The sequence below is a fragment of the Capricornis sumatraensis genome, chromosome 3 (genome assembly GCF_032405125.1).
Source record: "Capricornis sumatraensis isolate serow.1 chromosome 3, serow.2, whole genome shotgun sequence".
Taxonomy (NCBI): domain Eukaryota; kingdom Metazoa; phylum Chordata; class Mammalia; order Artiodactyla; family Bovidae; genus Capricornis; species Capricornis sumatraensis.
Window position 1 is genome coordinate 16,223,131 of NC_091071.1, and position 16,845 is coordinate 16,239,975.

The window sequence follows — 16,845 nt, forward strand, 5'->3', positions numbered from 1 at the left end:
GCAATCCAGTGGTTAGGACTCTGCACTTTCACTCCTGGAACCTGGGTTTGATCCCTGGTTGGGAAACTAAGATCCTGCAAGCCATGTGGCAAGACAAAAAAAAAAATCCCTGCTTTTGGAGGATTTCTGTCATTTGTAACCAAACCCCATCCTAGCCCCAGGATGGTGCTATTGCAAGCAGTGTTGTAGTGACCCTGAGTGGGATTTCCTCAGGTTTATATCCAGGAATGGAATCACGGATCCTCAAATGTGCACCTACACATTTTCACTTGAGTACAAGTGGCTGGACCTCTTCATGATAAATGCATTAGCAGGTACTAGAAGGTTCCGGTTTCTTCTTTTCTTTCTCAGCACTTCATCTGGGGAGGATTCAGGAAAGATTCCTCATTGTAAAAGGATTTGCAGTTCTCTGATGAGACTGATTATTCATCCTTCTAATCAAACAGATTGATCACCTGTCAGAACATCTTTCTAACACTTTCCCAATGAGAAACCTTCACAACTTGAAGGAGCCCTAACCTGGTGCCACATACCAAGCTCAGCGCTTTTCCTAATCACATTCATCCTCAGGGCGATCCTGGGAGGTAGGTGTGATACTTCCCACTTTACAGAAGAGAAAGAGAAGCTTGGATGAAATAACCTGTCCCAGGCCACACAGCCACAGAATGCAGAACAAGATGGAAAACCAGGTGGGCCTGTTGATGACTCAGTTAAGGAGCTATGTGCTTTTCACACTTCCGTGTGCATGCAGATCAGGTGGGGAGCTTGTCATGATGGAGGTGGGGGACCCACAGTTTGGGGGTGGGGCCCGAAATGCTGCATTTCTGGTTTAAAATGATTTATTTTTGGCTGTTCTGGGTCTTCTTGCTGCATGCCACCTTCTCTAGTGGTGAGCGGGGGCTACTTTTTGTTGCAGTGCTTGGGCTTCCTATTGTGGTGGCTTCTTTTGGAGCCACGGGCTCTAGGTGCGTGGGCTTAGTTGCCCTGTGGCATGTGGGATCTTCCTAGACCAGGGATTGAACCCATGTCCCCGGCACTGGCAGGCATATACTTATCCACTGGACCACTGGAGAGGTCCGATGCTGCATGTCTAACAATGCTCCCAGATGCTGCCACACTGCTGAGTGGCAAGATGCCATTTTCCTTTTTTGTTATAGCTTCACATTTTTAAGGTGACCTGGTGGCTCAGACAGTTAAGAATCTTTCTGCAATGCAAGAGACTTGGGTTCGATCCCTGAATTGGGAGGAGCCCCTGGAGAAGGGAATAGCAACCCACTCCAGTGTTCAAAATCCCATGAACAAAGGAGTCTGGCAGGCTACAGTCCATGGGGTTGCAAAGAGTCAGACACGACTGAGTGACTAACACTTTCACTTTCACAACTTTAAAGCTTCCCATAATTCACCCTTCCCATTCCCTCCATAAAAACCCCCACAGGACTGGTCATGTTATCTCCTATGTGTCCCATCTTAGCCTGGACCAAGGATCTAGCTCAAAACTCCTGAGCTGTCTTTCTTGGTCTATGTCTTTCATCCCTACTAGACTGTAAGTTCCTTGAAAAAAATACTGTATCTTGTTTTTCCCAAAGATTCCCTAGCTCTGTGTCTGACACATAGAAGTTACCTAACAAATGTCTGTTGAATAAATAAATAAATCCTTTGTCTCAAAGAATACCATTACCATTCATGAGCCCCAAACCTAAGTCTCATTCTTTTTTTGGGCTGTACTACACGATTCCCTGGTGCCTAAGACGGTAAGGCGTCTGCCTGTAGTGCGGGAGACCCAGGTTTGATCCCTGGGTTGGGAAGATCCCCTGGAGAAGGAAATGGCGACCCACTCCAGTACTCTTGCCTGGAAAATTCCATGGATGGAAGAGCCTGGTAGGCTACAGTCCATGGGGTTCCAAAGAGTCAGACACGACTGAGTGACTTCACTTCACGCAGTATGTAGGGTTTTAGTTCCTTGACTAGGGATTTAACCCAGCCCCCACTGCAGTGGAAGCATGGAGTCTTAGGAATTTTAATCACTGGACTGCCAGGGAATTCCCTAAGTTTTGTTCTTTTTTTTTTAAGATTAAAAAAAAAATGGACCATTTAAAAAGTCTTTATATTGAATTTGTTACAATATTGTTTCTGTTTTATGTTTTGGTTTTTTGGCCACAAGGCATGTGGGGTCTTAGCTCCCCGACCAGGGATTGAACCCCAACTCCCTGCATTGTAAAGTCTTAACCACTGGACTCCCAGGGAAGTCCCTCTAAGTTTTTCATTCTTAATACCTCTTTCATGGGGCCACACTCAGACGGTAAAGAATCTACCTGCAATGCAGGAGACCGGGTTTGATCCCTGGGTCAGGAAGATCCCCTGGAAAAGGGAGTGGCTACCCACTCCGGTATTCTTGCCTGGAGAACACCATGGACAGAAGAGCCTGGTGGGCTATATACAGTCCATGGGGTCTCAAAGAGTTGGATACGACTGAGCGACTAACACACACACCTCTTTCATTCCCATAGCTTCTCCATCACCAAATCAACTGCCCCAAAGCAAGTTCACTTCCCTGCCTCTGTCCCATCCTGGTACAGGCCATCACAGCCTGCAGCCTAGTGCCACGGGTTGCTGCACCTCTGAACCCTTCCCATCCAGCCAGAGTGATTTTCTCACAGGCAAATCTGACTTAAAATGAAGGAAATCCTTAAACACGGCCCGGGCGCTGCCCAGCCTGCTCCCTACCTGCTCCCTAGCCAGCCTCCTGCTCTCACTGCCCTCCACGCTGCCCTTTCAGATCCTTGTGTTCATTGTGCTTCCTTTTGTGACAGGGCAATTGCACATGCTCTTCTGCTGCCTGACTCCTCCCCAACAACTGAGGTTTTATTCAGGAGCTTACTGAGAAACTGCTCCAAAGAGTGAGCAGGCAAGGTCAATTTACATGTATATATTTTGGTCAGGAAATACAAGCTGTCAGTATGCTTTTTGGTAAAAGCTTACTGCCAGTCACAAAGAACAGATTTCTCAGGGACTTCCCTGGCGGTCCAGCAGTTGGGACTCCATGCTTCCACTGCAGGGGGCACGGGTTTGCTCCCTGGTCAGGAAACTAAGATCCTGCATGCCCCAAGGTGTGGTCCCAAACAAACAAAAACAGAAAACAAGAACAACAAAAAACAAAGAACAGTTTTCTCAAATTAATGATTATAGTACTTTTCTATGTAAGGGAAGATGCAACAATCAGGGTTCATTAAAATTCTTCTTGAAATGAGAAGAAGCATACCTAACAACCTGTTTATTCAAATCACAGCGCATCCTATTATCCTCAATTTCTTCTGTCTGGAGTACAAAGTGCTTCACCTGACTATCAACTTAATCTCTTCATCTGAAGCACCGAGTGTGCTGTTGGTCAGCAGCTGCAGCAGCTTAGTCTTTGTAAGATGTTGAGCAAAATGCCTTTTTTTTTTTTTTTTTTTTTTTACTTTTTCCCCGCTGCAGTAGGTCTTCAGCGTGGCCCACAGACTTTTCTCTAGTTGAGGCACATGAGGACTTCTCAAGTTGTGGAGCATGAGCTCTAGGCTCGAAAAGTGAAATCAAAGTGCTAGTCCTTCAGTGCTATCTGATTCTTTGTAACCCCATGGATTGCAGCCCATCAGGCTCCTCTGTCCAGGGGATTTTTCAGGCAAGAATACTGGAAAGGGTTGCCATTTCTTTCTCCAGGAGATATTCCCGACTCAGGGATCGAACCCGGCTCTCCCACATTGCAGCCAGATTTTTTTTTACTGTCTGAGCCACCAGGGAAGCCCAGGCTTGAGGGCTAAGTGCTCTTATTTTGTTTGCAGAGCTCAAGGACCACTTCCTCAGAGAGGCTATCAAACTTCCCTGAGCAGGTCAAATGCCCCTGTTATCAGGTCCTTATAACACCATATGCCAGACTTTATTGGGACACTTGTCATAGATGAACTTTTTTCCCCAAAAAATTCCACATGTACTTACATTTCACAAACCACAATTTTCAGAGCAAAAAGTTGGGGTCCAGTTGAAACCAATAGACCTGTATGGATGTATTTATTTATCTGACCTTAAAGGAATTTTAATCTTACTTATCTGACCTTAAAGGAATTTTAATCGTCACATCCATAAAATTAAAGGACAGCTGGGGGAACTCACTGGCATCCAGTGATTAGGACTCCTCACTTCCACTGCAGGGCATGGGTTCAACCTCTGGTTGGGGAACTAATATATCCCATGGCCAAAAATAAAAGGTACCTGTACTTGGTGAAGAATCAAATATTTTTCCCATTTGCCAAAACCAATTAGCATCAAAATATTTGTCTTTATAACCAGAAAGTTTTATTTTCATTCATGTCCAGAGGTGCTTAATGGGATTTAATTTACACATCTAAGCGTTTACTTATTTTAAATCTACAGTTCAATGAGTGTTAACTTCCTGGGTAGCTAAATGGTAGAGAATCCACCTGCAATGCAGGAGACTCCGGTTCAATCCCTGGGTCAGGAAGATCCCCTGGAGAAGCCCCAGTATTCTTGCCTGGGAAATTCCATGGACAAAGGAGCCTGGCTGGCTATGGTTCATGGGGTCACTAAAGAGTTGGAAACAACTTAGCAACTAAACAACAAGACTAGTTTTACGTAGAGTGTATGTTTATTAACTGTAGCTTGGCGACTGGGGTGAGCAGATGCTTAACAACCAGGCTGTTTTGGTGCCAGGGCTCTGTTGTGTTCAAGTCCCCTTGGGGCTAGGAGTCTCCTTGTTGTTGTTTATTCACTGAGCCATGTCTGCACTTTTGGACCCCATGAATTGCAGCACACCAGGCCTCCCTGTCCATCACCAACTCCTGGAGTTCACTCAAACTCATGTCCATCGAGTCGGTGATGCCATCCAGCCATCTCATCCTGTGTTGTCCCCTTCTCCTCCTGCCCCCAATCCCGCTCAGCATCAGAGTCTTTTCCAATGAGTCAACTCTTGGCATGAGGTGGCCAAAGTATTGGAGTTTCAGCTTTAGCATCAGTCCTTCCAATGAACACCCAGGACTGATCTCCTTTACAAAGGACTGGTTGTATCTCCTTGCAGTCCAAGGGACTCTCAAGAGTCTTCTCCAACACCATAGTTCAAAAGCATCAACTCTTCAGCGCTCAGCTTTCTTCACAGTCCAACTCTCACATCCATACATGACCACAGGAAAAACCATAGCCTTGACTAGACGGACCTTAGTTGGCAAAGTAATGTCTCTGGTTTTGAATATGCTATCTAGCTTGGTCATAACTTTTCTTCCAAAGAGTAAGCGTCTTTTAATTTCATGGCTGCAATCACCATCTGCAGTGATTTTGGAGCCCCCCAAAATAAAGTCTGACACTGTTTCCACTGTCTCCCCATCTATTTCCCATGAAGTGATGGGACCGGATGCCATGATCTTCGTTTTCTGAATGTTGAGCTTTAAGCCAACTTTTTCACTCTTCTCTTTCACTTCATCAAGAGGATTTTTAGTTCCTCTTCACTTTCTGCCATAAGGGTGGTGTCATCTGCATATCTGAGGTTATTGATGTTTCTCCTGGCAATCTTGATTCCAGCTTGTGCTTCTTCCAGTCCAGCGTTTCTCATGATGTACTCTGCATAGAAGTTAAATAAGCAGGGTGACAATATATAGCCTTGATGTACTCCTTTTCCTATTTGGAACCAGTCTGTTGTTCCATGTCCAGTTCTAACTGTTGCTTCCTGACCTGCATATAGGTTTCTCAAGAGGCAGGTCAGGTGGTCTGGTATTCCCATCTCTTTCAGAATTTTCCACAGTTTATTGTGATCCACACAGTCAAAGGCTTTGGTATAGTCAATAAAGCAGAAATAGATGTTTTTCTGGAACTCTCTTGCTCTCTTGCTTTTTCCATGATCCAGCAGATGCTGGCAGTTTGATCTTTGATTCCTCTGCCTTTTCTAAAACCAGCTTGAACATCTGGAAGTTCACGGTTCATGTATTGCTGAAGCCTGGCTTGGAGAATTTTGAGCATTACTTTACTAGGGTGTGAGATGAGTGCAATTGTGTGCTAGTTTGAGCATTCTTTGGTATTGCCTTTCTTTGGGATTGGAATGAAAACTGACCTTTTCCAGTCCTGTGGCCACTTTTGAGTTTTCAAATTTGCTGGCATATTGAGTGCACCACTTTCACAGCATCATCTTCCAGCATTTGAAATAGCTCAACTGGAATTCCCTCACCTCTAGTAGCTTTGTTCATAGTGATGCTTTCTAAGGCCCACTTGACTTCACATTCCAGGATATCTGGCTCTAGGTGAGTGATAACACCATCGTGATTATCTTGGTTGTGAAGATCTTTTTTGTACAGTTCTTCTGTGTATTCTTGCCACCTCTTCTTAATATCTTTTGCTTCTGTTAGGTCCATACCATTTCTGTCCTTTATTGTGCCCATCTTTGCATGAAATGTTCCCTTGGTATATCTAATTTTCTTGAAGAGATCTCTAGTCTTTCCCATTCTGTTCTTTTCCTCTATTTCTTTGCATTGATCGCCGAGGAAGGCTTTCTTATCTCTCCTTGCTATTCTTTGGAACTCTGTATTCAGATGCTTATATTTTTCCTTTTCTCCTTTGCTTTTCGCTTCTCTTCTTTTCACAGCTATTTGTAAGGCCTCCCCAGACAGCCATTTTGCTTTTTTGCATTTCTTTTCCACAGGGATGGTCTGGATCCCTGTCTCCTATACAGTGTAAGGAACCTCTGTCCATAGTTCATCAGGCACTCTATCAGGTCTAGTCCCTTAAATCTATTTCTCACTTCCACTGTATAATCATAAGGGATTTGATTTAGGTCATACCTGAATGGTCTAGTGGTTTTCCCTACTTTAAGTCTGAATTTGGCAATAAGAAGTTCATGATCTGAGCCACAGTCCTTATCCCCTGCCTATTTCAAGTGAGACCATCTGAGGGCGCAACGACCTTGGTCTCGCTGGGAGGTGAGGAAACACTGGCTCCAGAAGCCGCGGCTGGAGTGTGGGGACGCTTTCAACACCCGCTGGGAAAGTTCAGGGGTTTACCGGTAGCTGGGTTGGGGAACTGGAAAAGTAGGGACAGGGTCGCGCTGTTCACCACTCATTCATTCATCCAACAGGTATGAAAGCCCCAACCTGGACACCATGGGGGAGAGAGTCAGAGCTGTTTGTTGGCACGTCTAGAGGCTATGGGGTCGCAAAGAGTCGGACACGACTGAGTGACTGAACTGAAATGTGAGATGTTTACTATTTCCAGAAGCTTTTAAGGCGCCATTATCTCGTTAGATCTCCTTCGATAAGAGGTCTGCCCAGTAGCGCTGCAGATAAGGAAGCCAGAGATTCAGAGCGGGGAGGCGCTGCACCAGTTCATCCAGACACCTTTAGGTCGCTGGTCACGGCGGGAACGCAGCCGGCGGAGGACCCCAGCGAGCGGCAAGAGTCACCTGATGTGGGAGAGGCTGCGAAGCCGCAGGGGCGCGCTCGGCCTCCGTAGCCGCGGTGGGGCGCCAGAGCGTCTACCGCCCCAGCCCCTACTCCAGGGTCACATGACCAGCTCTTAGGCAACATGGCGGTGGCCGTATTGCAGCACCCTGGCTGAGTGACCGCGACTGCAAGTGGGCTCCTACCCGGGGCGAGGGGTGGCCTCAACCGGGGAGCAGAGGACCACAAAGTCTCCTCAACCCGTTCCTGTCTCCGATCTCACCCGAGTTCCACTGGTCCCCTCCGCGCGGTGTGTCCGCCGGCGCGGGGACGCATGATAGAGCCCGGCTGCCATCCCCCGGCTCTGTGCTTCGGGGCAAGCTCCTCTCGTGTGTCCAGGCACATCTCCTTCGCCTGGGTTCCCTCCTTTCTCCAGCCTCCTCCCCTCGCAGGTGGGATCGTCGGTGGGACCGTAGCGCGGGCGGGCGCGGCCCACCGGGGCCATGTCTGGGTCCGACACCGCGCCCTTCCTCAGCCAGGCGGATGACACGGACGACGGGCCGGCGCCCGGCACCCCAGGGTTGCCGGGGTCCATGGGGAACCCGAAGTCCGAGGATCCCGAGGTCCTGGACCAGGAAGGACTGCAGCGCATCACGGGCTTGTCTTCGGGCCGTTCGGCTCTCATAGTGGCCGTGCTGTGTTACATCAATCTCCTCAACTACATGGACCGCTTCACCGTGGCTGGTACTGACTGTTGGGAGAAAGTTAGAAGAGGGGAAGGGAGCGGGGTCCTGAGTGGGGCTGCCTCGGACGGCCCATCCTGAGTCTTCTCCTTCCCAGGAGTCCTTCCGGACATTGAGCAGTTCTTCGACATCGGAGACGGTAGCTCCGGCCTCATCCAGACCGGTAAGTGGAGGCTAGGCAGAGGCAGCGGCTCTTTCTGTCCTGCCCTCCTTGAGGCCACATGCTGGCCTGCCTGGGGCCTCATTTTTGGGAGGTACTGTGACCAGAGCTAGGGGAGATGGCCTCGACTCTACCCTGAAGCTGTCCTCTTTGAATAGGACACTACATTTAAAGAGATTTCAAGAGGGAGTCAGTTTAGTGTGATGGTATTTAGGCAGACATGGGTTTAAACATCAGCTTTTCACTGAATGTGATGGTAGGTAAGGCCCTCAGTTTCTCAGCCTCACTTTCCTTGTGGGTGAGATGGAACTCATAATAACCAGACTCACCTCCTAGGGCTGATGTGAGTATTAAATGAGGTAATGCCTGTGAAGTGGCTTGTGAAATGTGGGCAAATGGTAGGCACCCAGTAAATAGTGGCAGGAGGGGAAGAGGTGAGTGTTACTTGTTCAGAACTTTGGGATTCATGGGAGAGGCAAAGCCAAGACCTACTCCTCTTTACCTTCCTTCCCTCCTTCATTCATTTCTGAGCACCTACCTGTGCCAGGCAGGAAGTGCTGATGACATCCAAAGAGCATGGCAAGACCTTGTACTCTTGTTGTCTTCTAATCCTTTTTATCAGCCAAAGAATCTGGGTTATTATTCTTACTTTATAAAGGAAGTAGGTAGTATTTTTATAAAGAAAAAATATTTTTAAAGCTATACTTTTATAAAGGAACTGAGGCTTGGAGAAAAGTTAAGACTTGCCTAGGGTCATACAACAAGTTTGAAGCAGAAGAGGAGTTTGAAACAAGGTCTTGCAGTGTTTTTTGCTCCACTCCGGGCCACTAAGGAAATGGAGATATCTAAGCCAAAGTTGGATGGAATGAGAACGGGATCACAGGTCCAGTTCTGCCCAGCTCTGAAGGGTTGTTGAGTTAGAGAAGAAACAGGTCTTTCTTGGCAACCTTGTTCACGTTTTCTTTCAACTCATGTTTGCTGGGCACCTGTTTTGTGCCAGGCATTGTGTTAAGGGATGGAAACACAGTCGTGCCCATTACAGGCAAGGTCTTTTTCTTCTGGGAGCTAACATTTTGCTGTGCATGAGGGGGCAACAGTCCCTAAACTACAATGAGATAGTGTTCTATAGGAATAACTGTTATGTCAAAGAAGACAGAGTAGGTGAGATAGAGAGAGATTGGATATGTGGTGGTTGGGAAGGTTTCTGAGCCGAAGGTAAAGGAGCTGAAGTCTGTGAAGCTCAGGCGAGAGGAGAGATTGTTCAAGATGGAGAGGACAGCATCTCCATAGCCTTCAATACCAAAGCCTTAAGTTGGTACTGAACTTGGCAGTTGGACCATTGGGGTGCAGACTGGAAATGTGGATAAGCGTGAGTTTGGAGAGGTAGGGAGGGGCTGGATCAGATAAGATTTCGGGCCAGGGTATGGAGGATAGGATAAGTCAGCTGGGCCATCCATTCTACAGTGGAAGATTTGAAAGACATTATAGATGGGGTTGGACAACTACTCCCCCTACCCCAATCCATCCACACCCCAAAAGGAAGCTGTGATGGTTTCAGGATCGGGAGTTATTCTATCCCTCTTCATACTCCCAAGCTGGGGTGGAGGGTGGGGTAGGGGTACTGAGGCTGGGCTGTGACTCTCTGCTTCCCCCCAGTGTTCATCTCCAGTTACATGGTGTTGGCACCTGTATTTGGCTACCTGGGTGACAGGTACAATCGGAAGTATCTCATGTGCGGGGGCATTGCCTTCTGGTCTCTGGTGACACTGGGGTCGTCCTTCATCCCCAGAGAGGTGAGGTCCCATGCTGGTTCCTGCTTCCACCCCCTGCCCCCACCCCCTGCCCCAGCCCTCCCATCAGTCTTTGCTGCTGCTCTTTGGAGTCACTGCAGAGTGGGCCTGGGGAGCTTGTGTGCTTCCCCTGGTCCTTACCATCTTTTATCCCTTGCCTGCCTAAATCATCTGCCTATCCCATCCTCTCCCCTGTTCTTCCAGAACCTTCTTCTGTCCATCATCCCCTCTCGCCCTTTGACTAGCGATTGACTCCTTCCACTACGTACCAAACGCTCCCGTTCCTCTGCCATGGGAAAAACCTTACCCAACTGCCCTCTGTTTGTCTTCCTATTCCTAGCCAGACTTCCCCAAAGGACCCCTTACCCCAGCTCCAGTCTGGGTGAAGGGGCAACCGGTCAAAGGCTCTGCTTTGCCTGTACTTCCTCTCCTCACACTCCCGCCTTGAGCACCGCTGGCTTACCTGCCCCCACCACTCCATTGCCAAAGTCAACAGGGCCCTCTCAGTTGCTAACTGTAGCTCCCAACTTCCTAGGCCTGTTCTCCCTTAATCTCCTGGGAGCCTCTGGCTCAGTTGACCCACTTCTTCCTTCCAGAAACTCTTCTGACTTCTCGGACTCCCCTCTTCTGGTTTTCGCCCCGCCTCCCTGGCTGTTGCTTCTTTACAGAACTCTCCTCTGTCTGTTGTCACTCTCTGCCCTGGGACTCTGTCTCCTCAGCCCCAGACACTATGTACTCTCCTTGGGTGATCGTGCCTTGTCCTTAGCTTCTGGTGTCTTTGGCAGACAAATAACCCCCCACCTAAGATCATTATTCATTGCTGCGGTGTCTTGGATGGGTGGATGAGATAGAAATAAAGATTTATTTTGCACCAGTAGGTGCAAAATAATGAATAGACCTTTTGTGGTCCAGTTCTCACAGTAGTTATGTGAACAAGTTATTGTTATTATCCCCTTTTGCAGATAAGGAAACTGAGGCTCAGAGAGGTTAAGTTGCTTTCTCAAAGTCACAGCTAGTAAGTAGTGGAGCCATGATTCAAGCTCAGGTCTGTTTGCTTCTGAAACCCAGGCCTCTCCTGCTATCCCCGCCACCTCCCCAGAGCGGGCTGGTGAGATTGGCGGGGAGGCTGGCCGCAGAGCGGGGTGCCACCTTCCCCATATCTCATTCCCCAGCGATTCTGGCTGCTCCTCCTGACCCGGGGCCTGGTGGGGGTTGGGGAGGCCAGTTACTCCACCATCGCGCCCACCCTCATCGCTGACCTCTTCGTGGCAGACCAGCGGAGTTGGATGCTCAGTGTCTTCTACTTTGCCATCCCAGTGGGCAGGTGAGTGGACCTCGAGCCTGATAGAGAGGCAGGAGGGCCTCACCTGGGACGTGACTAACCAGCTGTCCCCTCCCCCACCCTCTTTCCCCAGTGGTCTGGGTTACATTGCAGGCTCCAAAGTGAAGGATGTGGCCGGAGATTGGCACTGGGCTCTGCGGGTGAGTTGGGTCACAGCCTGGGAGAAGGTCAGCAATATGCTCACTGATTCACCCTTTTTTACCTTCAGGCTCTCCCCCCTTTTAAGGCATTGCTCACTCTGCTAAGCCTGCGGGAAACCTGCCCTCACCATGAAGCCACACACTAGATAAAACTCTTGGTTACAGGTGACAGAAGCTGTAAACTGTAAGCCCCTTAATGGGACTGTATTGGAAAGTCCCAGGGTGAGCTTCAGATAAAGCTGGATCCAGGACACCACACTATCCCAGGAACTTGCTCATCTTTTCTCTCAGCTCTGCTTTCCCCTGTGTTATCTTCATTCTCAAGCAGATGAAAGCTCCACATGTTTATCTTCCCATTTAGAAACTTTAGCAGCCTGGGTCCTTGAGCAGTAGTCCTGGATGGTGTCTGATTAGTTGAATGCAGGTCACATGCCTTCCACTGAATCAACCACCAAGGCCTGGGAGGTTAACGTGACTCTTGTTGGCTAAGTCTGGGTATCAAGCCCCACCCTGTTTGAACCAAATAGGGAGTGGTTTCCCAAAAGAAAGTTAGGGAAAGTCCGTTGTTACCGAGGAGGGAGCAGTTAGGCTTGAAGAAACAGGGTCCATTGACAGTGACAGTCATCCCTCCCCTCAGTCACAGGTTTAACTTCCTTGAGCCAGCACTCACTGGTTGTTTGAGGTCTCGGGCCCTGAGTTGCCTTTACACATGCTTATGGTCTCTCATTCCCCAGGGTTGAGCACCTCCCAGCCTGTTCCCTTCCTGAAGCCCACTCTTTCCCCAGGTGACGCCAGGTCTAGGAGTGCTGGCTGTCGTGCTGCTGTTCCTGGTAGTACGGGAGCCACCAAGAGGAGCTGTGGAGCGCCACTCAGACTCGCCGCCCCTGAACCCCACCTCGTGGTGGGCAGATCTGAGGGCTCTGGCAAGAAAGTGAGTTTCAGTTCAGTCGCTCAGTCGTGTCCGACTCTTTGCGACCCCAGGGACTGCGGCATGCCAGGCTTCTCCGTCCATCCCCAACTCCCGGAGCTTGCTGAAACTCACGTCCATTGAGTCGGTGATGCCATCCAACCATCTCATCCTCTGTCGTCCCCTTCTCCTCCCGCCTTCAGTCTTTCCCAGCATCAGGGTCTTTTCCAGTGAGTCAGTTCTTCAAATCAGGTGGCCAAAGTATTGGAGTTTCAGCTTCAGCATCAGTCCTTCCAATGAATATTCAGGACTGATTTCCTTTACTGGAAACTGACTGGTTTAATCTGAGTTTAGATGGAACCTAACATCTGAGGCCCCCAGGGAGTCCCTGGGGTCTGTTTTGAGATTTACATGGGTGTGGTCTTTGTTGTGTTCTATCCGATGACCCTACCCCAAGGCAAGGAATGCTTGGCCCCTTTGTGGCAGCTACCTGAATTACAGGCCCAGATCCTGGAGCTGGAACCACCATTATACCCAGTGCCCAGGCAATTCAAATAAGCCAGAGAGGGAAAACAGAGGTCTCTGACCCTGATGCCTCAGTGGAGTCTAACTTCCTCCCTCCCGATTGTCCGCAGTCCCAGCTTCATCCTGTCTTCCCTTGGTTTCACTGCCGTGGCCTTTGTCACGGGCTCCCTGGCTCTTTGGGCCCCTGCTTTCTTGCTGCGTTCCCGTGTGGTCTTGGGGGAGACCCCACCCTGCCTTCCTGGAGACTCCTGCTCTTCCTCTGACAGGTACCCGGATGGGGACTGGGCTGGGGGGCCCTGCAGGTGGCAGGGGATGAAGTGGAGAGGGTCTGTGATTCAGACTCAGGCAAGGAGAGTCTGAATCCTGACTCCACAGCTACTTCCTCTCGCAGAGTCTCAGTTTCCTGGTCTGGGAGTAGGTGTCTTCCTCTTGGAGCTTTGTATGCCATAGGGTTCTGTGCCTAGATAGACCTGGGTTGTGAGCATGGCTGCGACGGACCATCTCTGGGCCTTGAGGGTGAGGCTAGGGGGCTTGGCAGGCAGAAGGACTAGCCCCCCTTTTCCTCCCCCTCCCCTAGTCTCATCTTCGGACTCATCACCTGCCTCACTGGCGTCCTGGGTGTGGGCCTCGGCGTGGAGATCAGCCGCCGCCTTCGCCGCACCAACCCCCGGGCTGACCCGCTGGTTTGTGCTGCTGGCCTCCTGGGCTCTGCACCCTTCCTCTTCCTGGCCCTCGCCTGCGCCCGTGGCAGCATCGTGGCCACCTATGTGAGTATCCAGGAGGTGTCTAGGGGGTGGTCTAGGTCCAGGGTGGAGGGATGGTGCACTGAGGGGCAGGATTGGGGTCAGAGCCGACTCTGGAGCAGGAATGCCTGGATTTGCATCTCAGCTTTGGCCATTCTTAGCTGTGTGACATTGGGCAAGTGACTTAACCTCTCTGTGCTCAGTGTCAACTGCTGTAAAATGGGAATGCTAGTAGCACCTGTCTCCAAGGGGTGTTGTGAGGGTCAAAGGAATTAATAGAGGGGCTTGGTACCTGGTGAGCCCTCCACATGTCTGCTCATGTTGTGGTGAGACCCACCCCATCCCCCCTCCTTCACCACCTACCTCCCATCCTCCAGATTTTCATTTTTATTGGAGAGACACTATTGTCCATGAACTGGGCCATCGTGGCTGATATTCTGCTGGTAAGTAGGTGTCTGGCCCAAGGTTACCCCAGTGGCTGATGGGAGCGGGCGGTGGGTAGGAAACCTCATGTGTGCTAAGTCACTTCAGTCGTGTCCGATTCTTTGCGACCCTGTCAACACTGTACCCCTCCAGGCTCCTCTGGCCATGGGATTCTCCAGGCAAGAATACTGGAGTGGGTTGCCAGGCCCTCCTCCAGGGGATCTTCCTGACTCAGGGATTGGTCTCTTATGTCTCCTGCACTGGAAGGCGGGTTCTTTACCACTAGCGCCACCTGGGAAGCCCCATAGGGAACCTCACTTGTCTTGAATTGTAGTGGTCATCCCTTTTTCAGAACCTAGCCCTGAGACTGACTTCCAGCCCCAAGTGGGCCTGTAGTTTGGGCCTGCCCTGCCCTTCATCCTAGCCACACCTCTGAGCTGTGGTTCCCCTGATGCCAGCCTAGGGTGTGCCTTGCTCCTCTCCTTACCCTCTGCCTCCTGCTCCTCTCTCCCACCAGTACGTGGTGATCCCCACACGACGCTCCACTGCTGAAGCCTTCCAGATTGTACTCTCCCACCTGCTAGGTGATGCTGGGAGCCCGTATCTCATTGGTTCGGTGAGCAGGACCTCTTGGCCAGGCCTGGGCTGGGCTTCAGGGGGACCCTATGTTCCTGGCACCAGCCAGTCACCAGCGGCCAAATTAGAGGGTCCAGTCCAAGTGAGGCATCCGAGTCCCTGTGCCAGGCACCCCTCACCTCGAAGCCTCAGCTCAGCCGGCAGGATTTTGTCTTGGTAGATTTCCACCGGTGAGGTCCTGGCTTAAGTCTTCTTCATTCTTCTGGAGTTTGGGGGTTTCCTTTCCATGCCTCTTCCTTCTGACTTTTCTTTTCCTTCTTCTTTTTTTTTTTTTTTTTTAAGATTTTTTTGATGAAAAATTCTGCAAAGTCTTTGTTGAATTTGTCACAATATTGCTTCTGTTTTATGTTTTGGTTTGTTGGCTGTGAGGCATGCGGGATCTTAGCTCCCCGACCAGGGGTCAAACCCACGCCCCCTGCGCTGGAAGGCCAAGTCTTAGCTACTGGACCGCCAGGGAAGTCCCTCTCTTGACTTTTCTTTCCCTGTCTCCCTGCAGATCTCTGACCGCCTGCGCCGGGACTGGCCCCCCTCCTTCTTGTCCGAGTTCCGGGCCCTGCAGTTCTCACTCATGCTCTGTGCCTTCGTGGGGGCACTCGGGGGCGCGGCCTTCCTGGGCACCGCCATCTTCATCGAGAGCGACCGCCGGCAGGCTCAGCTGCACGTGCAGGGTCGGTCGGGCCTCCCCTCTGTCAGTCCACAGTTCCCTGTCTAGCTTCATGATAATGCCTGCTTGTCTGTCTGTCTGCCCTCCCAGCCCTGTGTACCTGGCCTCTCTCAGTCCTCAGCCCTCCCCTTCTTCGGCTTCGGGGCTGCCTGACCCATGAGCTCATGTCCTGCTGTGTGCCCATCTCTGCTGCCCTGTCCATTTGCCACTGCTTGTTTGTCCCCTTCCTGGGCCTATGTCTGTCTGCCATCCAGCCCTGGCTCTGATTCTCTTCCCTGGCAGGTCTGTTGCCTGAAACCGGGCGTACCGATGACCGGATCGTGGTGCCCCAGCGAGGACGCTCCACCCGGGTCCCTGTGTCCAGTGTGCTTATCTGAGGGATCACCGCTTGCTATCTGCAGACCTATCACAGCTGGCCCTGGGCCCACCCCAGGAGGTGCCCAGGCCCCAACTCCTCGGCTAGCCCGTTTTCCGGGAGGGGCCTTGGGCCGTGTTCCAGCTCCCACACACTACATGGGTGGCCAAGTGGGGACACTGGGGGCTCGGGACGGGGGAGCCCCTGCCCCTGGAGCAGCCCTGGGGGCTCGGTGCTATTTGTAACTGAATAAAATTTGTAGCCAGAACCCCAAGTGCCTGTTGGAGTCTCTCTGGGTTAGGGACCTCTGATCTCTGGATGGTGGGGGATGCCCCCTCTCTACCCCCAGGGTCCCAGCAGCTGTCGGGTGACCCCCGTGGGCCCTGGGGCAAAGCCCTGTCCTTCTGGGCCGGTGAGCATTGGGGTGGAGTGAGCTGGCTTTGTGTGACCGTGAGTCATGCCCGTGTCTCCCCTAGAGCCCGCCCTCCTTCGCAGGCCGGCCAGCGCGAGGTGGGGGTGGGCACACCCAGGGGCTCCTCAGAATTCCCGGTGTTGGAGCCTCTCCTTGCTGCCTCCATGAGCCACAGCTGCGGAGGCTGCGGCCGCTGGCTGACCTGGAAGCATCTTTCCCTCCTCCCCCCGCTATGAGTTGCCCCTTGCCAGGGAGACCAGCTGACCCTTCTGGAGGGCCCAGGGTAGCTCCTGAGGTGGCCTCCTCCCCCTCCTCACTGGCTGAGTGGGGGTGGGAAGGGGGCGGGTGCAGCTGGCTGAGCCCCGATGATTTCCTGCCCTCACCCGGCGCTCACCACAGCTTCCTGCCACAGGCAGGCAGGCGCTGAGGAGAGGCGGGCGCGGAGCGAGGGGCAGGTAGGGCTGGGGCACAGGGTCTGTGTAGGGGTTGCTGGTGCCCCAGACTCCAGCCCAGGCCCTGGCCTGACCACCCTGGGGTCCAGGGTCTTCCAGAGCCAGCGCTGACACCTGCTCAGCCGAGCGAGGGGAGGGGATCCA

At 51.4% G+C, this 16,845-nt stretch overlaps 1 protein-coding gene across 4 annotated transcripts; it reads left to right on the top strand.

The window, feature by feature from the left end:
- Positions 1 to 7,517: 7,517 nt before the first annotated feature.
- SPNS1 (SPNS lysolipid transporter 1, lysophospholipid) lies at positions 7,518 to 16,080 on the top strand. Of its 4 annotated transcripts, XM_068967563.1 has the most exons (13): positions 7,518 to 7,861; positions 7,945 to 8,153; positions 8,250 to 8,315; positions 9,969 to 10,105; positions 11,275 to 11,426; positions 11,518 to 11,584; positions 12,370 to 12,515; positions 13,127 to 13,282; positions 13,594 to 13,783; positions 14,137 to 14,202; positions 14,700 to 14,798; positions 15,315 to 15,486; positions 15,765 to 16,080. In XM_068967563.1, the coding sequence occupies exons 2-13, from the start codon at positions 8,003 to 8,005 to the stop codon at positions 15,857 to 15,859; spliced, it is 1,497 nt and encodes a 498-aa protein (XP_068823664.1). In that variant the 5' UTR covers positions 7,518 to 7,861; positions 7,945 to 8,002; the 3' UTR covers positions 15,860 to 16,080. The 4 variants fall into 4 exon arrangements, with proteins under 4 accessions (XP_068823664.1, XP_068823663.1, XP_068823665.1 ...); XM_068967562.1 differs by having other exon boundaries at positions 7,518 to 8,153; XM_068967564.1 differs by lacking the exon at positions 13,127 to 13,282 and having other exon boundaries at positions 7,518 to 8,153.
- Positions 16,081 to 16,845: the final 765 nt, after the last annotated feature.